General features: G+C 40.2%; 2 protein-coding genes across 5 annotated transcripts; one reads left to right on the forward strand and one right to left on the reverse strand.

Moving 5' to 3' along the window:
- The first annotated feature begins 1,540 nt into the window (after nucleotides 1-1,540).
- ogdhl (oxoglutarate dehydrogenase L) lies at nucleotides 1,541-19,780 on the forward strand. Of its 4 annotated transcripts, none has more exons than XM_063875559.1 (23): nucleotides 1,541-1,799; nucleotides 2,231-2,454; nucleotides 2,804-2,974; nucleotides 3,823-3,925; nucleotides 5,886-6,001; nucleotides 6,083-6,237; nucleotides 6,660-6,806; nucleotides 6,891-6,981; nucleotides 7,781-7,960; nucleotides 8,036-8,164; nucleotides 8,665-8,844; nucleotides 9,393-9,545; nucleotides 10,170-10,272; nucleotides 10,381-10,509; nucleotides 10,934-11,084; nucleotides 14,371-14,498; nucleotides 14,582-14,760; nucleotides 14,876-14,947; nucleotides 15,517-15,642; nucleotides 16,568-16,640; nucleotides 16,728-16,891; nucleotides 16,985-17,139; nucleotides 17,242-19,780. In XM_063875559.1, exons 2-23 carry the CDS (start codon nucleotides 2,233-2,235, stop codon nucleotides 17,363-17,365), a joined length of 3,051 nt encoding a protein of 1,016 aa, XP_063731629.1. In that variant the 5' UTR covers nucleotides 1,541-1,799; nucleotides 2,231-2,232; the 3' UTR covers nucleotides 17,366-19,780. The 4 variants fall into 4 exon arrangements, with proteins under 4 accessions (XP_063731629.1, XP_063731628.1, XP_063731630.1 ...); XM_063875560.1 differs by having other exon boundaries at nucleotides 1,545-1,568; XM_063875562.1 differs by having other exon boundaries at nucleotides 1,545-1,568; nucleotides 2,834-2,974.
- On the reverse strand, nucleotides 19,159-20,836 carry c22h10orf53 (chromosome 22 C10orf53 homolog). The gene is made up of 3 exons (XM_063875563.1): nucleotides 20,595-20,836; nucleotides 20,383-20,502; nucleotides 19,159-20,285 (listed from the first exon to the last, which is right to left on the reverse strand). The coding sequence occupies exons 1-3, from the start codon at nucleotides 20,686-20,688 to the stop codon at nucleotides 20,221-20,223; spliced, it is 279 nt and encodes a 92-aa protein (XP_063731633.1). The 5' UTR covers nucleotides 20,689-20,836; the 3' UTR covers nucleotides 19,159-20,220.
- Nucleotides 20,837-20,988: the final 152 nt, after the last annotated feature.

Consider the following 20,988-nt stretch of genomic DNA (forward strand, 5'->3'; position numbering starts at 1 on the left):
CATTTGAAATGTGATGGATTTTTTGTGATAGCACGTGTACCAAGGGCTTTCAGACAAATTGAATTCTGCCTCCAAATATGCTTTATTAGATGAATTAGGGTTCTAAATAACCCCATGACGTGGACTTCCATAAATGGTGTGTAGCCTTGGTTGGGTAACTGGATTACACATTATCTGCTCCTCCCGCTTTTTGTACTGAGACCCGCACTGCCCAGATAAGCTGTGGACTCGTAACAAAGTCAACTTGGTTTGTCAGACCTGACTGTTGATGGGTGCCGGGAGCCGGGGTTACCTGGACATTCATTTTATTTAGGTTTCTGGTGCAAAAAACCGATTGCTTGTTTTATTTCCCCCACAAAAAAAAAAATATATATTTCAAATGCAGAAAAGCTAGTCCAGTTTTGTCCCATACGAGATGTAATTATTTTTAAACAGAATGTAATTTAACACAGAGCACCTAATGTTACCCAGCAGCACAGGTCCTTTTATCGGTGAACACTATTAATAAAACACCAGAAGGCAACTGGTCTTCGCTCCATCTTTGTCATGCGGCAAAGTCCCCACAACAAAATGGCATTTCAGTTCATAATTGCTTAACCCTGAATTCTCCAGGTCAGCCAAAGAGCAGCAGAAAACAAAAATGCAAAATAATGGGAAATGAGGAAGTGTCTTTCAAGGAAGGCTGAGCATGTTTGTGTGTTGTTTTAGACGTTTTCATTCATAGAGTAGATGAAAACACATTGTTTTACTGCCTGGGCCTATTATATATTATTTTGTGGATATTTTAATGGTTTAATTGGATATTTTTGTGTTGAGGCTGACAAAGATTAGCAGTTTAAAAGCCGCTCATTGATGCTCTGATTTATTTGATCGTCGGACATTTAGACCTACACTGTTCTGTCTGGTAGATCCTCCTGCAACTCATGCCCACTCCATTTTCTCCTTTTCAATGGTGTGTTTGTCGTGATTTATAACACTGTTACTTCAGTGCCAGCAAGAATGAATGATGAAAATCTCGATGAGGAGGATAGAGAGAGGCTGGTGAGGGAGGGAGGGCCAATTATCTTATTGTTTAACCCACTCAAGGTAGAAGCCCATCAATCTGAAACCACTTGCTCTAATGACTCATGTTCAGCCTTTATAAAAGTTTAATTGGCTCGTATAATTAAGACTGAAGGGAAAGACATATGTGATGTTTCTAGGAGGGGAAAAAATTACCTGTCTAGAGAAAGATATGCAGGGACTATGGTTTAAAGTATCCTGATGATAAAAAATGTTGTTATAAAGAAACATAAAAAGGCACTAACAGAATATTTGTTTGCTCATCTATCAAGAAAAATAAATCTAAAAATAGTATGAAGTTCGATCTTTGTTCACCTTTCTCTCTCCCTGAGCTGCTGTGTTGGGACTTTACCTGGGTGCACCAGGCTGCTCAGTGCCAACAAGAAGTACCACCTGACACTAGGGGGGCGTGTCAAATCATCCACGCACTCGGTTCCGTCAACTTCAATATTACCTGTCCTACTTAGACTCTCCGGCGATGACAAAAAGGGTGAAGTCAGTCTAAGGTAAATGTAAATTATAGAAATAAAACGTATGTCTGACATTTTTAACTGTCCTATTTCCTGTCATACTGCGCGTTTCCAATGTCAGAGACGAGGTGGAGATTATGAGGATTTAATGTTGACGTCAAGGGATTAGGGAAACTGTAACAGACTCACAATGGCATAGGCAATGTTGTGGCAGTGATGTCGGCGTTGTAGCCTGAAGGAGCCTGTAAAAGCATCCTGCAGGAGAAGGTGAGGAAGTTATAGCTGCGGGTAGACACTGCAGACATCGTCATACTTTCAGCGCGTACGTGCTTTTCTGCTGCTGCAGAGATTTTGCCCAGAAATAAACGGTGTTACGCAGTCATATTTTGTGTTGCAGAGGTGTTAGCCCAGAAGCCTATAGAATACCCTAAAGGTAACATTGCATCGATCGGAGGAAATCCCATCAAAAATTGCAATGGGCATTTCATTAATGAGCAGTCTGCGCAAAGTCTCCGAACAGTGCGTCATTTTATCATACAATCCTTTACTCAGAGATGGTTTGGGATAAATCATCAAACCGAATCTTGCACACATTGTCTGAGTTATTATAAATGATTGACAATCAAAATACCGAGATGTGTCATTGTTGAACTCTTAACCACATGAACATGTTTGTTTTTTTTAAACTTTCTTTCTAGTCATGAGTCAGTTTCGGGCGTTAGCGGGTGTGCTGAGGGGTGGGAGTGTTGGAGGGATTCAGTGGCTGCGAGCCTGTGGAGGGGCCCCGGCCAGGCGCTGGGTCGATCCCAGGAGAAACTGCTCCTCTGGGGCCGCGCCGGTCCTCTCATCGGTGGCGGGTAGCTCCAGCTATATGGAGGAGATGTACTTTGCCTGGCTGGAAGATCATAGAAATGTCCATGAGGTAATATTTGCAACACTTCTTCCCACATTATTTGATAACAGAACAAAATATGATATTAAGTTATTTGGCCTTCTAATGGAAATTTGCAGCGGGATCAATGTCCAGCTTGTCCAGCACATCTGGAAATCGAGTTGGTGTAGCAGCTAAAGTTCAATTAACAACTGTCATGGTTGGTATATAGGACGTATAATAAATGTGCACTAGGTTCTATTGGTAACTCAATTTACTAGTGCATGTGCTGTAGCTGAAATGTCTAGCCTTTGACTGTCCTGTAATCCCCAAAACTAGCAGTCAGGGATATTTGGTCCATGTTGTTGATGGACACTCTTGTTGAATCTCTGTCTTCTAGTCCTGGGATGCATTCTTCCGTAACATGCAGGCTTCCAGTCCACCTGGTGAGGCGGTGGAGAGACGCCCCTCCGCTCTGCTCGAGGGTCGAGTGCTGTCCCACTCAGCAAACATGGCCCAGAAAGTGGTGGAGGACCACCTGGCCGTGCACACTCTCATTAGAGCCTACCAGGTACTCCAACCATACTGCCCAGCTGTGACCCAAACACACACACAAACATCAGCTACGGTGTTGCATAATGGGGATTTATGTTGTTCACAAATGAAAGGATTAATCATATATCTCATGGGCATCTATCCCATCGTAATGCAATTCTGTGTACAGAATTAAGATGTCATCCTCGAGTCAACTGACTGACTATTTGTAACTTCGACATGTGTGTGAAAAACACATCAAACAAAATCCTCTTGACTTCACCGAAACAGATGCAACTGGCATTGAAAGCTGTTTATACTGCCTGTCCTCGTATTAAAAGGAATATACAATTTGTTTGTCGCTGCACGAGGTTATGCAAATTGCAAGATTAAGTCCAACCTACTTACCCTTTCTGCTACTTGAAAACTGGAAATATCAAAGAGACTACTTAAACAAAACAGGTGCTAACATTTCCCCTCGCCCTTAAATTAATTCGAGGAACTATCCGAGGGATTTATTAAATTCCGTCTTTTGGCAAAGGCGTCACTTTTATTCCCAGCGTGTTGCAATCCTAGTGGGAACCTGTGTGTGTGTGTGTGTGTGTGTGTGTGTGTGTGTGTGTGTGTGTGTGTGTGTGTGTGTGTGTGTGTGTGTGTGTGTGTGTGTGTGTGTGTGTGTGTGTGTGTACAAAGACATAAAAGCAGTCCCATCGGGCTCTGTTCTCAGAGAGGTTGACCTATAACTGAGTGTTAGCTTATTCTCCAGCTGTTCACACTCAGTCCCTTGCCAAATCTAATTTTTCCTACCTGTCACTTTCTATTGTTTACCTGATACTTCTCACCCCTTTTTTTTTTCTTCACATATTTGTCCGTCTCTCTGTGTAGATTCGTGGTCACCATGTAGCACAGTTAGACCCTTTGGGAATCCTAGATGCTGATCTGGACTCCTTTGTTCCCTCCGACTTGATCACCACCATCGATAAATTAGGTGAGCCTTAAAACCTGTGTGATCATCCCAAACACATCACACTTCACAAACAACTACTGCATTTTTATTGTAAAAGAAAGACATTTCAGCATGTCTTGAGTCCATTATCGCCATGGCTTTCAATTATTTAGTTAGTTTCATTACCATAGGTTCCATTAAACCCAAATATGTTTCAGCAATACATATCAAAATTCAATGTCTTTCATCTAATTGCCAAGACCACTGTAATTATGCATTGACTTTTTTAGACTGTATATACAATATAGAGCTCTTTAATTTACCCCTCTCTCCCAGCAAAAGGAATATGGAGTTTACCCATGGGCAATAAATGCAGATTAGATGCCTACTATAGAAGTACTTCTTTATAATTACCTATAAGATTCTTGTCATGCTTATTCTTTCATTATCAACATATTATTTTCTCATTGGTGGGTTTACTTCAACTGCTTCATTTGTGTCATAATGAAAACATCTGTTTTGTATTATGTTTTGTTTAATAACATTTATTTATCCCTTTGAGGGTTTGTACAGTACATGCATGTGCATACTGTACATACACACATTATACACTCAGGGTTGCATTATTTATCAGACCCAAGATTGTAAGTGGTATTCAGTGTAAAAGGCCCTATCACGTTCTCCGCCGAGTCTGTATACGGGTTGTTCGGCTTAATGCTGTCATTAATCTCAGAACGAGCCCTTGTCATTCTCCATTTAATTTAGTGGACTGAGCATTGGTTAATGCGGGACGGCCACAGAAAGCGATCGAAGTCTACAGTCATAGCTAGTAAAGAGGAGACAGAGAGACGTTGTTTCTGCTGTTATCAGAGATCAGTGCATGTCAGGACATAGTGTTGCATTATGTATTGTCACCAGGGCTATAGCTCCCTAATGAAAGCTAATGATTGGTCAGCTGATGGTACATGAGTCTATTCTTGGCCCCCTTTGTCTTTGCTGTGTTCCTAATATGATTTGCACCTGTCTCCTCTTATGTTGCTTGAGATCTTGAGCTTGACCAGCTCTCTCAGGTGGGTTTTGTCAGCTCTGAAATGTATGCGGCGCCATCAATACTGAAGCTATATCACCACCTATCCTGCTAGTGTAGAACAAATGCATCCTTTTTTTTTATGAACCAAACCTTATTCTTCACAGTTTTAGCCATCAAATCCAAATGTACTTATTATATCAAACCTAAAGTTAATTGCATGCTTACATTTCCAGGAGGCACCATTTTCTTACTCACTAGAAAACCAGACAATAATTCTCTTCATAATCCATTAATCTGTCGGATATTATGTTTTTCAATCAATGCATTAAGCATTTAAGCTAAAATGTCTGAGAGTTGCTAAAAATGACCATTTCCCCGAGGTGACATCTAAAGATTGCCTGTTTCGCTGACCAATAGTTTGAAAACCTCAAAAGTGATTCAATTCCAGCAGATATTCAATCACACATACTATTACACATACTCATATTTGTTTGGTGACTTATGTGATTAGTGTTAATAGTTATTTAATAATAACATTTTATCTTTTTAGTATTTATCGGCTCAGATTTTTGCTGCCTTCACATGATATTACAGGAAATTGAAGGACTTCAGGTATTAACAATTAAAGGAATAGCATTTTTGTGGTATGTATTTGTGTTATGAATGTTAATTTGTGTAATGAAATGATTTGTTCTGTGTGTTGGGTTTGAAGCTTATGATTTTCCTGGACCCTATTGAATTGCATTAGAATGGCGCTGCCTCCTCTCTCGCCTTCACAGTGTGATACTGCACAAAAACATGATCACAATTGATATGCATGAATACATAAAACACCTCTAACTATAAATAATTGTATCTATAACTTGGGAGGGAGAATGTTTTTGTTAGGACATGGAATATGCGCTCGGGACAATCTTTCGTTCTGTCTCTAGAGTCTTCAACAAAGCTGTGTTTCCTGTGGTGTTATCGTAGGTTTCTACAGTCTTGATGAGTCTGATTTGGACAGGAGCTTTCAGCTGCCCTCCACCACCTTCATCGGAGGAGAAGACACCACTCTTCCTCTTAGAGAAATCATACGCAGACTAGAGGTACTTTATTTGTGTTTGGACATGTGTGTAATGATTTGAACACTGTACCATGATTTATGTTTTGCATGTCTTCTTTTTCAGGCATCCTACTGTGGTCACATAGGAATCGAATTTATGTTCATCAACAACGTGAACCAGTGTCAGTGGATCCGTCAGAAATTTGAAACCCCGGGAATAATGCAGTTCACTAAACTTGAGAAGAGGACTTTGCTAGCCCGCCTGATCAGATCCACACGGTCAGCAATGAATTAACATCTACTGACTTGCAATGACAGCACTATATTTCACTTTTAGTTATCGCTCACATCAGAGCCTCACAAACATAAACTCTTGTACATGCATATATTTAAATATATAAACACCCTATCCTTCATATGAGCTAATTTTCCTCTTTGATAAACGATCCTAGAATTCATCTGTCTAGTGTTAGTGTGCATGTTCCTTGCACTGTTGTCATTCCTAATTAACACACACACACAAACACAAACACTGCAAAATGCTCTGGTATATATTCTTAAAAAGTGTTGTTCCGCAGATGATTTACTGTAATGGAGTTTTCGTTATCATCATTATCAGCCAGTAAAGTGTAATTCTGTATCATCAATTGTGTAAAAAAAAAAAACAATAGCGCTGCATGTGAACTTTTTTTTGTTTAAAGGTTTGAGGACTTCCTGGCCAGAAAATGGTCTTCAGAAAAGCGTTTTGGTCTGGAGGGCTGTGAAGTGCTCATCCCGGCTTTAAAATCCATGATTGACACGTCGAGCGCTGCCGGCATCGACAGTGTGATCATGGGGATGCCTCATAGGTACTACTGTCTTTTACATATGTCCTCACCTCTAGGCTGAATATATGCAAACAGCTGATTCTACTTCCTCCATGTCTGACATAGGGGTCGACTGAATGTGCTGGCCAATGTGATTCGTAAGGAACTGGATCAGATCTTCTGTCAGTTTGACCCCAAGTTAGAGGCTTCTGATGAGGTGAGGGTACTATCAGAGAAAAGCCCTTTAGAGATGCTGTACAACTGATGCTTTAAAGGTCCCCTATTATGCAAAATGCACTTTTTGATGTCTTTTATACATAAATATTTCTCCCCGGTGTGTGAGTAGACTCACAAAGTGTCGGAAAATACGACCCTCTCTCTTTTCCTCTTACTAACATCTCTAAAAATGGGGGTACAAACGAGCTGATCCAGATTTGCTGGCGATATGATATCATAACCGAAATGTGGGCTGGCTTTACATTGAACTCCTTGCAACGTCCCACCCACGTGACACGTCCCAACCTACCGTCCCCCATATACAGTCACGAGCTGAATCCCCTCGAGCAGCACCTCTGTGTGTCTCCTTTATTCAGCAGGATGTCTGCACGAAGGACTTAGAGTAAAGTTGTTATATATATATATTACATATAATGTCTCTGTTCTAGCGGTAAACACTGAGAAAGTGTTTCAGAAATAATGCTTGATATGGTTTTGAACATAATATGGGGTTGAATCAAAGCAGTATTTAGTTAAGTATCTCTGTTAGAAACTTCTCATGCATGGCGCTGCAAAGGGGCGTGGCCAGCTTCAGGTCAGCTCAAATTTAAAGCGACAGTCACAGAATCAGCACTTCAGGAACAGGGCTGAAATAGAGGGGTCTGAGGCATGGCTACAATGGGTGATCTGTTTGGTATTTTGAGCAAAACACTTAACAGACAAGTTTTGTATAGATATTGCCCTACAATATATTGTTCAAATATAGCATAATAGGATACCTTTAATCTCGTCACCTGTAGGGGTCAGGGGATGTCAAATACCACCTTGGGATGTACCACGAGAGGATTAACCGTGAGACGGACAAGAACATCACACTGTCACTTATGGCAAACCCCTCCCACCTGGAAGCCGTGGATCCTGTGGTTCAGGGCAAGGCCAAAGCCGAGCAGTTCTACAGAGGAGACACTCAGGGAAAGAAGGCAAGTCATGTGGTACCAGGTGCACACTAGCTTATATTGTGGCTTGTTCTATAAATGATGATGTTGTTTTTCCAGGTGATGTCCATCTTGATTCACGGTGATGCTGCTTTTGCTGGACAAGGAGTTGTCTATGAGACTATTCACCTGAGCGAGCTCCCCTCTTACACCACACATGGTACGATCCATGTGGTGGTCAACAACCAGGTATTTGACAGTTTGATGTCACCGCAGCATTGAACATCACACATTTACCATTGCCAGGATGTATATCATTTTGTAATTCACTAACATGGTATGGCGGAAATACTAATAATCGTGTTAATACTAATGATCTTGGTGTTATATTGTTATACTTTTTTTTATCACTTCTGCAACCATTTATAATGATAACTGGGCTGGTCGATTATTTACCATCATCTGTCAACTTTAGAATTTTAAAATTGTTTTACACAATTAATACTTAATTTATACATCATTTATTTACCAATCAAGAACACTGACAACATTATTTGTTGTATATTTAGTTTTAGATTTGTTAAAGAGTTTACCTTTTTACTTTTTATGCTGGAAAACAATGTTTAACTATAATCAATCAATCATAGCAGATTATTTGTATATACTTTAAAACATGTATCAAAGGGAGTTTTCCAATTTTACACATAAAAGTATTTTATTTCAGAAGCATGTGATTGTTTTTCTCTCAGATTGGCTTCACCACAGACCCTCGAGTGGCCCGCTCCTCGCCCTACCCCACCGATGTGGCTCGGGTTGTCAATGCTCCCATCTTCCATGTGAATGCAGATGACCCTGAGGCTGTCATGTATGTTTGCCGGGTGGCTGCAGAGTGGAGGGCCACCTTCAACAAGGATGTCGTCATTGACCTGGTTAGTCACAGCCAAGTCTTAAAGCGACAGTTCATCCCAAATTAAAAAGTACATATATTCCTCTTGCCTGCACTGATATGTATATCTACAATGTTTTGGCCTGAGTTGCCAAGTGTTGGTGATATCGGCCATAGAGATGTCTGCCTTCTTTCCAAAATATTGAAAAGATTGTGAGAATTGTCATGTAGGAAATATTTTATTTCAACTGAACTACAGAACCAGCAAGGTCTTTGGGTCATTTTGAGTATCTTGGTCTGGATTTCTCTTATTTTTTCTAATGACTTTTTGGCCACTTTGAGCATCGCAAGCACAGTGCCATCTTGTTCCAGAGAAGGTTCTAGAGAAGGGAAAGAAGAGGTCATCTCTACGGCTAATATCTATGTATTTATCTTTCTATTTATGAATAAGTTAATTAATTTGTACGTTGAACTACAGGTAAGAGAATAAATAAGTATTTTTGTTTTTGGGTTGAGTTGTCCATTTAAAAGACTAACAGGAAACACAATTTTAAATTCACACTTCTACGTAACTTCTGTGTGTATTATCAGGTTTGTTACCGGCGATTTGGACATAATGAGATGGACGAGCCCATGTTCACTCAGCCACTGATGTACAAACAGATCCGTCGGCAGGAGCATGTGCTAAAGAAATACTCAGACCGGCTCATTGCGGAGGGAGTGGTGACTCTGCAAGAATATGAGGTTTGTCATCTAATGCTGTTTGCGCTTGTTAAATATACTGTATATTGGAAGCTGCTACTGTATGCTGTTTTATTTGGTATCCCCATCCGCTGGAGGATGTACATTAAATCACACTATGATATTACCTTAGCCTTCAAGTAAATATGTTGCCCCAGCACTGCTGTGTTTGAGTTTCAATTTACTGCCTCAGTTCAATCACCAAGCCTCACAATCCCTCAGATAGAGTATATATTGCTCAATGAAGTTGAAGTATACCTCAGATTTCGGCACCATTCTACGGAATTGCTCAAGTTCTTCATCCAAAACAGAAATTTTGATTGTAACATCCATTGTGAACATTTTTTTTTTATACCACATGTCAGAAATGTCTTCCAGTTTTTGATGGACATTGTTTTCCGTTGTGTGGCTGCTGTATGGACTCTCGCAAAAGCCTCATCTGTAATACAGCAAGGCAGAACCATTACTTCTGGAGGAGACCCTATCCTTTAATAGCTTTCTTTCCTTGTGACAATACAGTATTGGTTAGTTAGCTGTAGTCCTTTATTTGTACAAAACAAACTCTGGGTCATTTAAATTGCAGGAGTTTTAATTTTCCCTGCTGCACATTCCCAAATGTGATTGCAGGAAGAAGTCGCGAAATATGACAAGATATGTGAAGAGGCATACGCCAGCTCCAAGGATGAAAAGATTTTAAACATCCGACACTGGCTTGACTCCCCGTGGCCAGGTAAAGGGTCTGTTTGCAATCAAGTCATTTAAGGTAAAAAACATATGAATTACCTTTGCTGTGAATACTTTCTGTCCCTATTTTGCAGCTGTCTTTCTCTCTCTGTAGATTTCTTCACAGCAGAAGGAGAGCCCAGGAGCATGAGCAGCGTCCCCACAGGACTAAAGGAGGAGGTCTTGCAGCACATTGGCCAGACAGCCAGCTCTGTGCCCCTGGATGACTTTAAGATCCATCCTGGTCAGTTTAGTTGCTTTTGCTGGAGAATAAAGCAGAGTTACGAGCTTGTTGTCACAATAAAGCTGATGATTGTAGTCCTATTGATATGCTGTGCAACATATCTATGACAGAAGAGCACACTTTACTGCAGCTTTTAGTATAAATGCTGCTTTAAAACACATAAACCTGTGCCACAAATATTACATTTGTTGTCTACAGGGATGATATTAAGTCAATTAAAGCCGCTCATCAGTAAACACAACAGCAGCAGTATGGCCTTCAAAGCTGCTTTGGTGCACACTATAACACTTAGAACTGTCACAATGTTTTTTTAAAAGTTATTTACAACACAGCATTTCAGTCCATTACAATTTACAGTCCCATCCCCAGCGATTCTAAGATATCACTTTTTATTTTTGTTGCTGTGTGTTTGTGTGTTCCCCAGGTGTGTCCCGTATCCTGCGTGGCCGAGCTGACCTGGTGAAGAATCGGCAGATGGACTGGGCTCTAGGAGAATACATGGCCTTTGGTTCCCTTCTCAAAGATGGCATACATGTTCGACTCAGTGGGCAGGATGTAGAGCGGGGCACCTTTAGGTGAGTCCACGTCAACACAACTACAAATAAATGTTGCCTCTGAAAAGCATCTTTTTTAAACCATCTTGTATTAATGCTCTCAAAGGAGCTCCTTCTGTTAGCACGGTGTAGTATCAAGTAGTAGTGTTAAATATGCATCTTGTTTAGCGAGTGGATTTTAAGAATAGTGATTTTGACATCTTCCTTTTTATGGCTTGGGAGTCTTTATTAGTCCTCCACTCGCTGAATAAACTCACCTACTAAGTTTTTCATGTCACTAATTAGCTTTATTTTTCCTTATAATTATCTTTTTGGTGCTATTAGAATTCAAACGCTAATAAACTTTAAACACACTCATATAAACCCCAACCCATATCCTGTCCAATATTATTTTTTTTACAGTTTTTTTACAGTCCTTTTCCATACATTTTTCATATTTTGATATACATTAAATTACATTATTGTTAAACATCCTAAATATCATCGTCTTAATTGATATTGCCCCAGAATGTAATAAAATGAGATAAAATAGGGACATTTGTTGAATCAGTCAGGGTCAGCCGGCCTGACCTGGGATAACATTAGGTAGGAAACAGCCACCTAATGATAGTGAATTAAGCAATAGGGGGGTGGGCGTGGCACAGGGAGTCTGACAGACCAAAGACGTCAGCGTAGTCTCCTGGGAGCCGTGAAGCCCACATGGTGTTGTCATGGTTTGGAGGGACGAGTGACACATGAACAAAACCAGCTCCCCCTTTTGCTGTGCCTGTCTCATCTGTCCCCTATCATTTCTCCACCAGCCCATCTTCACTGACACCAGCCCCCTCCGTCTTTGCTCACAACGACAAACAGTATATCACACTAACTAACCAGAGGCTACAGTGCTTTTTCTTTTGCCTCACATTTACCTCTGACATGTCCTTCTACCAATCTGCTGTCCCCTTCAGCGGGTTAATTTGCCTGGTTGAAAAATTACACCCACCCTACATCTCTGTATCACCTGTATTTAAATCCCCTTCTATGTGAGTTTGTATTATTTGTGTTTCTCATTATACTTCAGCTATACTTTACACCCTTTAGCAGCCCCTTTTTCTTTCCACCTATTTTATTTATTTTATCCCCCACTACTCTGTTTCCCTTCACAGTTCTTAGGAGCTGAGCATATTGGCATGTTGCAGTCGAGTGGTCCTGCTTGCATTTCTATGATGTACGTAGCAGCGTTCACTAATGGTTTCAGTCGTCGTGTTTGGGAGGCGTTGCGCTGCGTCGTGCACCCCTTTCCCTGCCTAATGGGGCCCCCAGGCAGAGCGTGTGTTTGTGTGTGTGTGTGTTTTTGTGTGTCAAATGAATAGAAATATAAAGCTGGGCAGGCGGTTTATGAGGCAATCCTAAAGAAAGACTTCATTCTTGTGAGGTTTTTGGATCCTCTTTGGTTTATGTTTGTGTGGTTCAAGAAAATGAAAAGTGAACTATGTGTTTCACCTGAATTAATGCGGGATGCTCTGGATTTTATTCGTTCATCAAAGGATTTCTTGAAGTGAAAGTGTATATACAAATGTGGGGCAAGGATAAAAAAAACGTTTCCATACATTATGCCCTCATTAGTTCTTAATTATGGATTATATTATTCAAAGGCCTCAAATCACGAGTGTTTGACTCTGTTATGTCACCGTTGTTGGTACCGTCAGAGTCTCATTTCCAAGACCTACAGAAGACCTACTGAAATCAGGAGACCAAAAGTTGAGAAGTGGGTTTTAGATTGCTCAAACCAGGTTTGCATTAGTTACGGCATTAGAAATCAGGGCTCTGGAGAACATCCAATCCAAGGCTGCACTAAAGCAACACATGAAGCAGGCCACCTATCAGGCCGATGTGTGCAGCAAAGCTTTAATACCTGACCCTGAGATGTCAAGCCATTCTGACTAGGGCTGGGGGAAGGAAGCGAAAGAATGGCACCCAATGTAAATGTTTTTAAATAAATGATTATTGACCAGGTGTACCACCTTTTCATACCTGCGAAAAAATGTGAAAAGTGTTTCCAACTGAAACATGTTTAAGGAAACATTGGAGTTTAAAGTTTCATGCTTTAGTAGTACAATACACAATACCTTCCATATACTACATTATCTTTTCTACTTGTAGTCTTCTTGTTGGTAATATATCACATTTTAGATTATGATCAATAGATTTCCTTCAGTTCTTCAACCTGACTCTTACATAACTGTTCAAACTGTGTTCGTGTGTGTGTGTGTGTGTGTGTGTGTGTGTGTGTGTGTGTGTGTGTGTGTGTGTGTGTGTGTGTGTGTGTGTGTGTGTGTGTGTGTGTGTGTGTGTGTGTGTGTGTGTGTGTGTGTGTGTGTGTGTGTGTGTGTGTGTGTGTGTGTGTGTGTGTGTGTGTGTGGAAGTCATTAAAGTGATGTTAAAGGGGTTTAAGTGATTGTCTGATCGTGCTGGTTTTGAAGGCTGATTCCTGCACTACGAGCGAGTACACTGCTAGAGCTTGTTAATGCTTGCCTCTTTGCGCCCATCAACTCTTGTTGGGCCTCATACTGACTGAAGATGAGGAGAGGGGAGAGTACTCTTCATGCAGAGCCTTTATGGGCCGGAACAAAGGCTCCAGTGTATGTATCCTACTGTACAAAGAAATCCCTTTTAACTGGTTTTTTCAGGAGTCAATACTATGATTTGCTTTTGCTGAGATTACACAACAAACTTTACACGAACCCTCCTCGCACACAGTGACTACCTTAGGACATAGAAATAAATTAAGGAAGAATTATAAATAATTAAAGTAAGCTTTCCCATGAGATGCTATCTGTACCACACCAGCTATATGCATGTTATTACAGCACAAAGACACCTTTACAGTATCTTACAGATAGGAACAATAGCAGCACATTACCGATTAAAACTTTATGAACATCCTCTGGGTGAATGCTTTTGCAAAACATGGCTGATCTGTTACTGATACTTATTTATAGTCTTAATTGAAGGGAGGAAGTACAAATGGGTGACAGAGGTCAGTTACGAAGAGCATTGTGAACCTTCTATTCTTTGTTTTTGACTAAACATACAAAAGATATGTCAATGTAATTCTACTAGTTCAATATTAATACAGTCCGTTAATGTGACAATCCAAACAAATAGTAGAGTAGTTTTAGTTAAGGATACCACCATCACCACACCTTACTCATTTTATTGTGAGCATCTTGGCTCAAATCACAGCTGTGTACAGTTGCGTGGCAGCTATAGTCTTGTTCCTAAATGCCTCTTTCAGTAGTGCCTCTGCCCCTCTTATGTTTTGCAGTCACCGTCATCATGTTCTCCATGACCAAGAGGTGGACAAACGTATCTGTGTTCCTATGAATCACCTGTGGGCCGACCAGGCTCCTTACACTGTCTGCAATAGCTCCTTATCTGAGTACGGAGTGCTAGGTAAGACTGAAGCCAACCCCTGCAGCCACACAGCATGCTTTAGTTCATTTTGTAGCTCCATGCAATGATGACTGTGACTTTAGGTTTTGAGCTCGGCTTTGCCATGGCCAGTCCGAATGCTCTGATCCTCTGGGAGGCCCAGTTTGGAGACTTCAACAACACAGCCCAGTGTATCATTGACCAGTTCATCAGCCCAGGCCAGGCCAAGTGGGTCCGCAACAATGGAATTGTCCTACTGCTGCCACATGGGATGGAGGGAATGGTGAGAATGGGAAATAAACCAACTTACATTTATCCATTCTACAGTATTGCAAGATGAATTGGTGGGATTTCTTTTTTTCATTTTGTCATTATGTGTCTTTCTCTTCTGTCCATAGGGTCCAGAACATTCATCAGCTCGCCCTGAACGCTTCCTACAAATGAGCAAAGATGATCCTGATCACTTTCCTGTATGTACAATTAACATTAGGGTGCAATTGGTTATCGAGAACATCATTACATTACTTAGAATCTCTAAGCCGCCACAAAGAGCGCTTCATTCACAGTGGGCTGCAATTAACATCTAATAGTTTCCTGTTTTAGTGGCTATACAGCTCCCATGACCACTTAAGAGATGAATTTTCTTGGGCTGAAAGTCTCTTCATTATGGCCTCCAAAAGAGTTGCTATTCAGCAGTAACTCAGGCCCCAAGGGTGCCCTGGCATGAAGGAGCATTACAGGAGGGAATCACAGCGGGCTGTATCAGCAGAAGCTCCCCAGATTCATCTCCAAATGGGATATTGATCAAACTATAAGTGGGAGCATACTATTGGATTAACATTGAGCTTGTGAGTGTGTGAGAGGGATACAGTGCGCTGATGTGATGCATGATTTGCCTAATTATGAGAAAAAACATTACCTCAAACCACACTACGACTCTTTTCCTTTTATTTTGCCTGCAAGTTAAATGTCTGTTTTCAGAAAAATAACAAGTATAGGTCCTTGGTCATCCATTGTCTTCCTTTTTTTTCAAACGCAGGAGTTTAGTGGAGATTTTGAGGTCCAGCAACTGTACGACTGTAACTGGATTGTGGTCAACTGCTCCACGCCTGCAAACTACTGTCACGTGCTCAGACGGCAGATTCTGCTGCCATTCAGAAAACCGGTAAAGTCTAACATCGTTTTTGTTTTATTTAATGTGTGTCTCACCTAGCTCTAGTTTATTCTGTCATGAAATAATTGATTTTACATTTAAAATGTTGCATTGATTGCATTTAAGTCACTCACATACAGTAAGCCTAATACTGGAAACATCCAGATGTTCTATTGATGACGGATTGCTGTTGTTAGAAGACATTTCCTTTATTTAGAAAACTCAAAGTTGTCTTTGTCTTCCTTGTGGATAACAGTGTCATATTTGTAATTGGAACAAAATCAAACTCAAATAACATCAAAAGCTTAAACTGGGATTATGTCTTCAGGTTGCTTCATCATCAAGCTGTCAAATTAACTATGTTGTTATACAATACTGTCTCACAATTATGCAATTATTATTAAGTTTGCAGAAAGATGACAACCTTTGAAAACATGTGTCTACTCGTTTACAGCACCAATAAAGCTCTGTTAGAAATGTATTAGTAATTCAACACCTCTAAAGTAGAACTAGTTTCAGTATAAAGTTTTGGGTTTAAAGCATTTCTGCTTTTTTCAGTCTCTCACAGTTTTCAGCCACAGTGAATGTCCTAACTGATCCCCTGTCGCACATAAATGCAATGCTTTGCGAAGCATGAGAAAATGACTTTGAGAGCAAATTAGCGAGGGCCTTTAGGGAATAATGTTGTTTGTTTTTTTATGAAAAACTTTGGATTTGGTCGGCTAAGCACAAAGGGTTTTATTTATTTGATTGTTAAAGAAATGTTTTGTTTTCCCAATGCTGATGTTGCAAGCTTTATGGTGGAAACACTTAGCGTGAAAAGAGATAAAAACGTTTATCTCTGGAGTTTTTTCAACGCGCACAATGGAGCTACGGATGATAAAATCAATCTGTTGTTTTTGTCATTGACAGAAACCTTTTTATTTTTTGTCCAAAGCTGATCATTTTCACTCCTAAGTCCCTGCTGAGGCAACCTGATGCAAGGTCAAGTTTTGAAGACCTTGCTGAAGGTAAGGTTTTCATTTATTTCTGTAAACTTTGACATAAATACGAGGTTGATGGACTCCATAGTAACCTGTCATATTTGATGTCTGCAGGTACTCAATTCAAGAGGGTGATCCCAGATGTTGGCCCTGCGAGTCAAAACCCAGCCAAGGTGAAGAGGGTGATCTTCTGCACTGGCAAAGTCTACTATGAACTGGCTAGAGAGAGGAAACAGCAAAAACTGGAGAAAGACATCGCCATCATCAGACTTGAACAGGTTTCATTTCTTTCCTGTCTGTACCAGCAATTAACTGCATTTTGAAATGTGAGTCATGCATTGTTGCAATTCATTCTTTGACCACCCCCTTAGATCTCTCCATTCCCGTTTGACCTGGTCAGAACTGAAGCAGAGAAATATGGAAACGCTGAGCTGGTCTGGTGTCAGGAGGAGCACAAGAACATGGGTTACTATGATTACGTCCGACCACGTTTCCTCACAGTGGCGGCTAACAGGAGGCCCATTTGGTAAGAGCTTGTGTCAATTGAGATCTGATTTGTTCACAAGAGAGTCAAATGTAAAGATTGTTTTCAAGGGCCAGGTGACAAAACCTTCGGTGTTTGTTTCAGGTATGTGGGACGGGACCCTGCAGCTGCTCCTGCGACAGGAAACAAGTTCACCCACTTTAATGAGCTGAAGAGGTTCATGGACACAGCTTTCAACCTGAACGCCTTCCACGGGAAGGACTTGTAATTAAGAACTGAAGAACAAGAACCAGACGTGCTGTTTCGTCATCAATCAGCATAGTTTATTTATGAAGTTTTGATGTTGCAAATTGGCACATTTTAAAACAGTTTTAGCTTTGTGACAATCTGGAGCATAGCCTAGTGCAGGGGTGTCCAAACTACGGCCCGGGGGCCAAATACAGCCCGTGGCCATTTTGAATCGGCCCTCAGTCAATTAAGAAAGTATAATGAAATATGGCCCACAAATTAAACTTGTGCTTGTCTTATACTGTCCCGTCTTAAATATATATGTAAACAGATATTACACAGTAGTATTCATGTGTTAATAAGCCCACTTTTTAAATGAATTCAGTCAATTAAAGATGAAAACATTTTCAAACTAATCTTTGTTGATAAGAAAAAAGCTCAATAACTTATTTAAATAAAAAGCAGGAAATATACTCTTCCTATTTCCTCTTCTAAGCAATGAGTGGCTTCTGTGGGAGGGAGGAGCTGCCAACTAAATAAATTAAACCCTACGGAGAGCTGTGATGTAGGCTTTTCTTAAAGCATTTTCAAGTATAAAGCTTAATTTACCTACATTTGATTGGTTTTTCTAACTTCTAACTTAACTTATGAGGCATATACTGTACCTCACCTTTAGTGAGGGGCCCAGCCCTTCATCTTTTTTTCTGTATGTGGCCCTTGGTGAAAAAAGTTTGGACACCCCTGGCCTAGTGTATATGGTAAACATGATTTTAACCTCTGATAATCTACGGATGCTTCGGCAACCTAACTGACTTATGCTTGGATCAGACTGCACAACTGCTATTTTCAGAACCTTCAACAACTTTTATGGGAGAAGACTTTTGAAAGCACAACAATACACACACATACACACACTAGTCTTCCCAGGGCTCTGAGAGAATAGTAAATGCAGATTGTCTTGTGACACAAAATAGCACAAACAAATTGTTGTAGCCTAGCCCCATGTCAAAGGAAATGTAGTCATCCTTTTTTGAGATGTCCCAACTCACCCTTTATCCTCCTTCATCCTTAAACTATCAGTTAGGAAAATGAAAACATCCACATACTGTATGACCTCTTTTCATTTAGATCAGGCCATTTACAGACCAAAATCATGTAGTCTGAGGAGTTTTCAACGCAGGACCTATAAGATAAACCTGACACCAAGATTTGCAACCTCTAAATAGTGCTTTATTTCCAAAGAAAAGAAAATATTACACACAAACATTAAATATCAGTCACAAAATTGTCACCTAGTTGTGTGATAAAGAAGCAAAAGTACACTCTTTGATCCCCTAATAACATTCACACACCAACATTTAGATTTGTAAATCTCTGTTGTGGGAGTAGCTTTAGTACTGTAGATACCTCCATTGCTTCCATGCTGAATCCTACTTGTAATAAATAGTATAGATTTGTAATTGTATTTATTTTTGTAGATAATTAGAAGAAGCTAAGCAAACAAAACAGTCACTCGTGTTTTTAAACTCGGAATGTCGAATACATATCAAAGGTATGAAAAGTATTTTGAAATTTAACGCGTCAGTAGTTTTAGTGCCTGTATTTCCTTTGATTACCTTAGCTGTTAGTGAAGGAGTGTGTATTTATTGTCACACTTCACTTCACCAGGAGACATGAGCCAGCTGGCAGAGACTTGCAGCCATGTTTTCTACTTAGGACATAAGGCTCAGCTCCGTCTTTGGTGGCTGAGGAAGGCACACACACATAAAACCACAGCAAAGCTTTGATCATTTGAAAGCAATATTGACACTTGTTGTCTCATTAAAATCCCCAGGCATTCAACATAATTGGTATTTGTTACCACTGTTCTTAGAAATGTTCCTGTTTAACTGTACTGTAGCTTACCCTTTCCACTTCCAGCTGGGAGATTTTACAATAAACCATGCACAAACATAATTCTACATATCAATGATTTAAAAAGAGGGTTTGTGTGTGTTTTTAATAAAAGTACAGCTTCCAATATATTAGTGTGGGTATTTAAAGAAACGCAAACACTTATGCTGGGAATGATCAAATATGCATTTAAGTTTATTAACATTGTTTGATCATGTTTTGGTTGCAGATGATGCTAGACAGTTTAAAATGGTTTACAGCAAGGAATATCACACTCTCTTTATTACAAATGAAAATGTGAATTCATAAGCATTAAGTAACCCTTTCCTCATTTTAATAATCTCAAAGACTTTGCTTCTACATATTCTGCTGATATTAAGAGTCAATTTGCTTTATAACCATCCTCTATTTGTGAAAAGGTAATCATATTTTAATATTTTATTTCCCTGTGGTAATTTGTCACTTGTGGCCACAGTAGCTGTTGTTCCTGTTACATGAGGGCACACATTTTTTATTGGGGCCCTGTTGGCCACCAATGCCACCCCTGTCTCCTTCCCATGTGATCATTAAGTAGCGTGCAAACAGTGGACTACTTAAACCATATTCATTATTTCCCCAGAAATGAAAAGGTAAACCTATGCTGGAATTACTGTATATAACCAGCATTTTTTTTGACACCGTTTGTGTCAATAATAATTGAAGATTCAAATAAATAAATAAACCTATAATATGGACCAGATGACAGACTTAGGTTAGAAAATACTGGCTACTAATGCAGGTCACACATTCCCTGACAACAACTGACAGTAAATGTGCAATGTTAAAGGGCCAAGTAACCTTGTCAATAACGCCCCTTGCATTGACATTAATTCAAAAATAAAAAAGCAACATGGATTTTTATTTACAAAGTAAGCTAACATTAGTCCAACAAGACTGGGTTTTTGAATGATAAACTTGTAAACATGCACATGAGAGTTTATACATTTTGAATTCGTGTTATCTTCAGTTAGCGTTCTCTACAGCAGTAACAGCTTCTTGACAAACAGGGTCCAGTTTTCCATCTCCACCTTCGGGTTGAAAGCAAAAACAGGTTTCCAGACAGTGACATCACAATGACGTAAGCTTAACACCCCCCTGCTTCACGTCAAAGCTAACTGAACTCACCAAACTCGAGCTGCTTTGTATTACAGCTGAAGACCACCTCCCCGTTGACCACGAGCTCCACCGTGTTCCACTCCCGCGTGTCTTCCAAGACGCACTGGTGCCCGCGCGCTGTCAGAGCGGCTGCGAACATATGGGACGGACATTTTTGACCTTAGCTGAATCAGTCAAGACGGCACACAAACTGTCCTAATTAGAATACTAAAGAAACATACCCAGGATACCCTGCAGACGGAAGCGCCTGTGAGCTACCACTCCATTTGATTCATAAGGTCCGTGGCACAGCGTCACTCGTGCGATCTTTGGCATTGTTTGTTGTGGTCACCCGGGTAACTGTCACACACCTGTTGCTAACGTGGCCTCCTCTATGAAATTAGTCCAGCAATCCCAATTGCCCCACTTGGTAAAAAGAAATCTCACTTGTTAAGACTATGTGATCTGAAAGTAAGCTTCTCCTTTACTTCTTTAAACGACTAAAACGATCCTATCATAATCTCATTATCTCAAATATCACCTTTTGAAATTTGTTCAATTTGAAAGCAGAGAACCGCAAGAATCGGATTGTATTTTTTAAATGACAACAAATGTCATAATGTGCTTATTTCACTG

Source organism: Eleginops maclovinus, chromosome 22 (genome assembly GCF_036324505.1).
Source record: "Eleginops maclovinus isolate JMC-PN-2008 ecotype Puerto Natales chromosome 22, JC_Emac_rtc_rv5, whole genome shotgun sequence".
NCBI lineage: Eukaryota > Metazoa > Chordata > Actinopteri > Perciformes > Eleginopidae > Eleginops > Eleginops maclovinus.

Coding starts and splice junctions, on each gene's coding strand:
- ogdhl (XM_063875558.1), top strand. CDS start 2,233: ATGAGTCAGTTTCGGGCGTTAGCGGGTGTGCTGAGGGGTGGGAGTGTT. Junction 3,926..5,885: donor CACCACCATCGATAAATTAG/GTGAGCCTTAAA, acceptor GTGTTATCGTAG/GTTTCTACAGTCTTGATGAG. Junction 16,641..16,727: donor TTTTGAAGACCTTGCTGAAG/GTAAGGTTTTCA, acceptor TGATGTCTGCAG/GTACTCAATTCAAGAGGGTG.
- c22h10orf53 (XM_063875563.1), bottom strand. CDS start 20,688: ATGCCAAAGATCGCACGAGTGACGCTGTGCCACGGACCTTATGAATCA. Junction 20,503..20,594: donor CCGTCTGCAGGGTATCCTGG/GTATGTTTCTTT, acceptor ATATGTTCGCAG/CCGCTCTGACAGCGCGCGGG. Junction 20,286..20,382: donor TACAAAGCAGCTCGAGTTTG/GTGAGTTCAGTT, acceptor TTCAACCCGAAG/GTGGAGATGGAAAACTGGAC.